At 57.7% G+C, this 3,634-nt stretch overlaps 1 protein-coding gene across 1 annotated transcript in view; it reads right to left on the reverse strand.

The window, feature by feature from the left end:
- Positions 1 to 432, reverse strand: part of AMOTL2 (angiomotin like 2) — an 8,002-nt gene extending 7,570 nt beyond the window's left edge. Inside the window, exon 1 of the mRNA XM_017729387.1 lies at positions 397 to 432. Within this exon, the coding sequence (XP_017584876.1) occupies positions 397 to 432 (36 nt within the window). The remainder of the gene's footprint in view (positions 1 to 396) is intronic.
- Positions 433 to 3,634: the final 3,202 nt, after the last annotated feature.

Below are 3,634 nucleotides of genomic sequence, written 5' to 3' on the forward strand. Positions count from 1 at the left end.
CCATCTCCCATTCCTCCTCGTGTCTTCCTCCTCACATCCCCCTCCTCACATCCCCCTCCTTATGGCCCCCTCTTCGTATTTCCCATCCTCACATCCCCCTCCTCGCATCCCCCCTCCTCACCTTCCCCCTCTTTGCATCCCCTCTTCACATCCCTCTCCTCGCATTCCTCCTCCTCACCTTCCCCCTCCTTGCATCCCCTCTTCACATCCCTCTCCTCGTATTCCTCCCACTTGCATCACCTCCTTGTGTCCTCCACCCTCACATCCCCCTGGCTAGGGATGCCAGCTCCCTGTGGATGCAGTAATTCCTGCCAGCTCACGTCTGGCTTGGCACCTCTGGCTGCTCCCCGCTGCTCTCCCAGCCTCTGTTTTCCCCTTTTGGGCTCTGCCACCCACCTCCCTGGGGGGGTTGACAGGGATGGAGGACGCCATCAGGGACCAAACTCCCCCCTCAAAGCACCCCGGCTCATCTCTGGGAGGACATTGAGCAGCCCCAAAGCAGTGAAACACCAGCCCCGTCTCGGCCCCGGGCGCCCCAGGCTGTCGGTGCAGAGTCCAGAGGCCCCGAGACGGCAGATGGCCGGAGGGGAGGCGGCGGGGAGAGGCAGGTGCAGGGGAAAATTGCTTATTAGCTCCGGGACATTAAGCTCCCATTCTTTTGAGGGAACTCGGCATCTTCTGACTGGCACAGAGCCGGGAGGCTGATCTGGGGAGGGGAACACGGGGGTCTCCAGCCTCATCTCCTTGTTTTGCTGCTCCATCATGCTCTGGTGCACCCGGGGTGCAATAGCAGGCACAGGGCTGCAAGCACAGCTCGCTCCCTCTGGGTTATCTCCCCAAAAATGGGGAAAAAGTAAATCTCCAGCGTGTAGCAGGTACCGGACTCAAGGGCAGGGGAGCATGGAAAGAAAATGCAGAGAGATGGAGTCGGTGCTTGGAGGAAGAGGAGCGCCTGGAAGCTCAAGAAACAGGTTTTCCAGCCCAGTTTTCCCAGTGACAAGACAAATCCTCATGGATGGAGGTTGAAATGTGGGAATTGGCACCAGTCCTGAAGCCCCAGTGAGGGTCTAGTTTTGTGTGGGGAGGAGATGAGAGCACAGCACTGGTCCCTGTGTCCCCAGGCACGTGCGGAGTCTGGAAACACTGGCCCAGGCCCAGCACCACAGGGATGGATGGATGGATGGATGGATGGCCGGGTTGGACAGCGCTTGGAGCAACCTGGGATAGTGGAAGATGTCCCTGCCCCAGGCAGGGGGTGGAACAGGATGAGCTTTAAGGTCCTTTTTAACCCAAACCAGTCTGTGATTCTGTGGATGGATGGATGGATGGATGGATGGATGGATGGATGGATGGATGATGCACCACTCCAACATACCAAGCCCAGCAGCAGCACCTCCAAAAGGACCCAGCTGTGGCTCTGCCCTGCTCTTTCCCAGGTGGATGGGGCTCCCAGCTGAGCTCCAGGGGAGCCAGCCCAGCTCCCTCAGCAGCGAGGGTTCCTCTCCTGGCTCATGCCCCCAGCCTTATCTATGCCTGTGTCATCCTGCTTCCCTTCCTATCTTAACACTGCTCTATTTCTGGCAGCAGGAAACCCCTCCTGGCCTGATAACACCCCTTTGGAAAGTGATCTGAAGAGTTTCCTCTCCTTCTTTCTAATGCTGGAGGCAAGAAAAGCCTCAACCTTTTCGTTTTCCCCAGGAGAAGGTGAAATAGCAGCCGGACCTGTGGGCAGTGGTGGTGGCACCTTTGGCTGCCTGCACGGACCCTCTGCCCAGGTGGAGCATCCTGGAGGATGGGGCAGGGACTCAGGGATGTGGCTGGAGCCAGGGAAGCGCAGGTGCCGTGTCCCAGGCTCCATGGGGTGACACACGGCTCCGCAATGCCAAACCCTCCCACTGACCTCAGCCCAGCCTTATCGCCGAGGCGTTGGAGCGAGGAGAGTGAGCCAAGAAAATACTCGTGGGATGAGATCACCTCGGCTGTCTTCGGGCTCCCAAAATGCCTCAGCCCTCAGCCGTGCTGAGCCTGGAAAACTGGGGCATTGTGGGCAGAGGAAGGTGCCTGGGATGGAGAGGAGGTTTGCAGCCTCAGCACATCTCCCGGGGTGATGGTGACAGTGGTGACAGCATCCCGTGGCCAGTGAGCCCCAGTGACAGTGTCCCATGACCGTGATGAACCCCTCAAACCTCTCCATGGCAATGTTAAAGCTCCCTCCAGGTACCTGCCTCCGTCCCAAACTCTGGATTCAAAGTGCAACCACGTGGGAAGGAGAGTTGGAGTGCCAGGAATCACACAAGTGCCATTTCCCAGTGCCAGGATTCCGCAGGCTGCCCCCAAAGGGAACTGATCCCCATGGGCAGCATCCCAGCCAGATGGATCCCATCCTCCTGGAGACATCTCCATGAGCTGCCAGGCCTGAGGCCAGCTCATCTTCCCTGTCCTCTCTCTGAAATCTGCATCATTTTGGGGTGTCCCAGGTCTGATCCCACCCTGGGAATGTGTTCCCACGGAGCCTGGGGTGCTGCTGTGCAGCAGGGTGAATTCCAGTCCCAAAATTCTAACAGGGAACACTCCTCAGTGTGACTGGGGAGGGCATGGGTGGGATTGAGATGCTCCTGGTGATGCTCACATCCCCACTCCCAGGAACTTCTGCCACAGTTCTTCGATCAAACACTCAGGGAGATGATGCCACAGGCACCTTCACAAAGCCCCTTCTTAGGAATTTTGTGAGGGGAAAAATGTGGCTGAAAACACAGCCAGGACCCTCCTCTTTCTCATCCTCCCTGCATTTTAATCCCCGAGTCATTTCCATTCCTGGATGTTAAATTGTTCTTTTCTGCTTTCCTTTATTTCCCTGTTCCTGAACTGCCAGCACCAGTGGGACCCTGTCCAGGGCGCTGCCAAGGAGATGCCAGCAGGGACCAAGGTGGAGCCCAGCGAGATCCCAGGAGCCACCAGCCCCAGGGGACACAGCCCCACATTTCCATAGCAAAGCCCCTCTCTGCTGTTTTGCCACCTTTGAGGAATTTTCTCTTTTTCCTGAGAAATTCAAAGTGCTGGGTGTGATTTCCTGCCCACCTGGCAGGGAACCCCCGGGATGGGGGAGGCTCCATCCCCTGCCCCAGAGCTTGGTGAGAGTGTGGGGTGACAGAGACACCGAAACAGTGTCACAGGCAGGTGGCCACCAGCAGCACCTCCTCGCTGGCCACATTTGCCCACTTGACTTTGGAGCACATCCAGGTGGATGGATGGGTCCGTGCCCCCTCCCCAGGCCCATGTGTGGGATCTGCACCCTAATTTGGAGCCACCACTTGCAGAAAGAGGGGGCAGAACCCAGAGGGGCAGAGGGACGCCAGACACCCCGGTCCCCATTGCTCTGCAGGGGTGAAAATCAGCACACCTCTGGATCCCTAAGGAATTTCACATCCTCCTGGCTATGAGAAAAACCTGCCAGGGATGCAGCCAGGGCAGAATCAGCTCGGCCTTGTGTTCCCTAACACAGAATAAGTGAACTGGAAGAGCAGGAGAGGTTGAGGAGAGAGAAAAGGGCTGTTCACTCCAGTGCCCAGTGATGACACTTTAAAGGCAGGTTGTCCCCAGTGCAGCGCTGGGCAGGGGTTGTTCTTCATCCCAG

Source organism: Corvus brachyrhynchos, unplaced genomic scaffold, assembly GCF_000691975.1.
Source record: "Corvus brachyrhynchos isolate BGI_N302 unplaced genomic scaffold, ASM69197v1 scaffold63, whole genome shotgun sequence".
In the NCBI taxonomy this organism is placed as follows: domain Eukaryota; kingdom Metazoa; phylum Chordata; class Aves; order Passeriformes; family Corvidae; genus Corvus; species Corvus brachyrhynchos.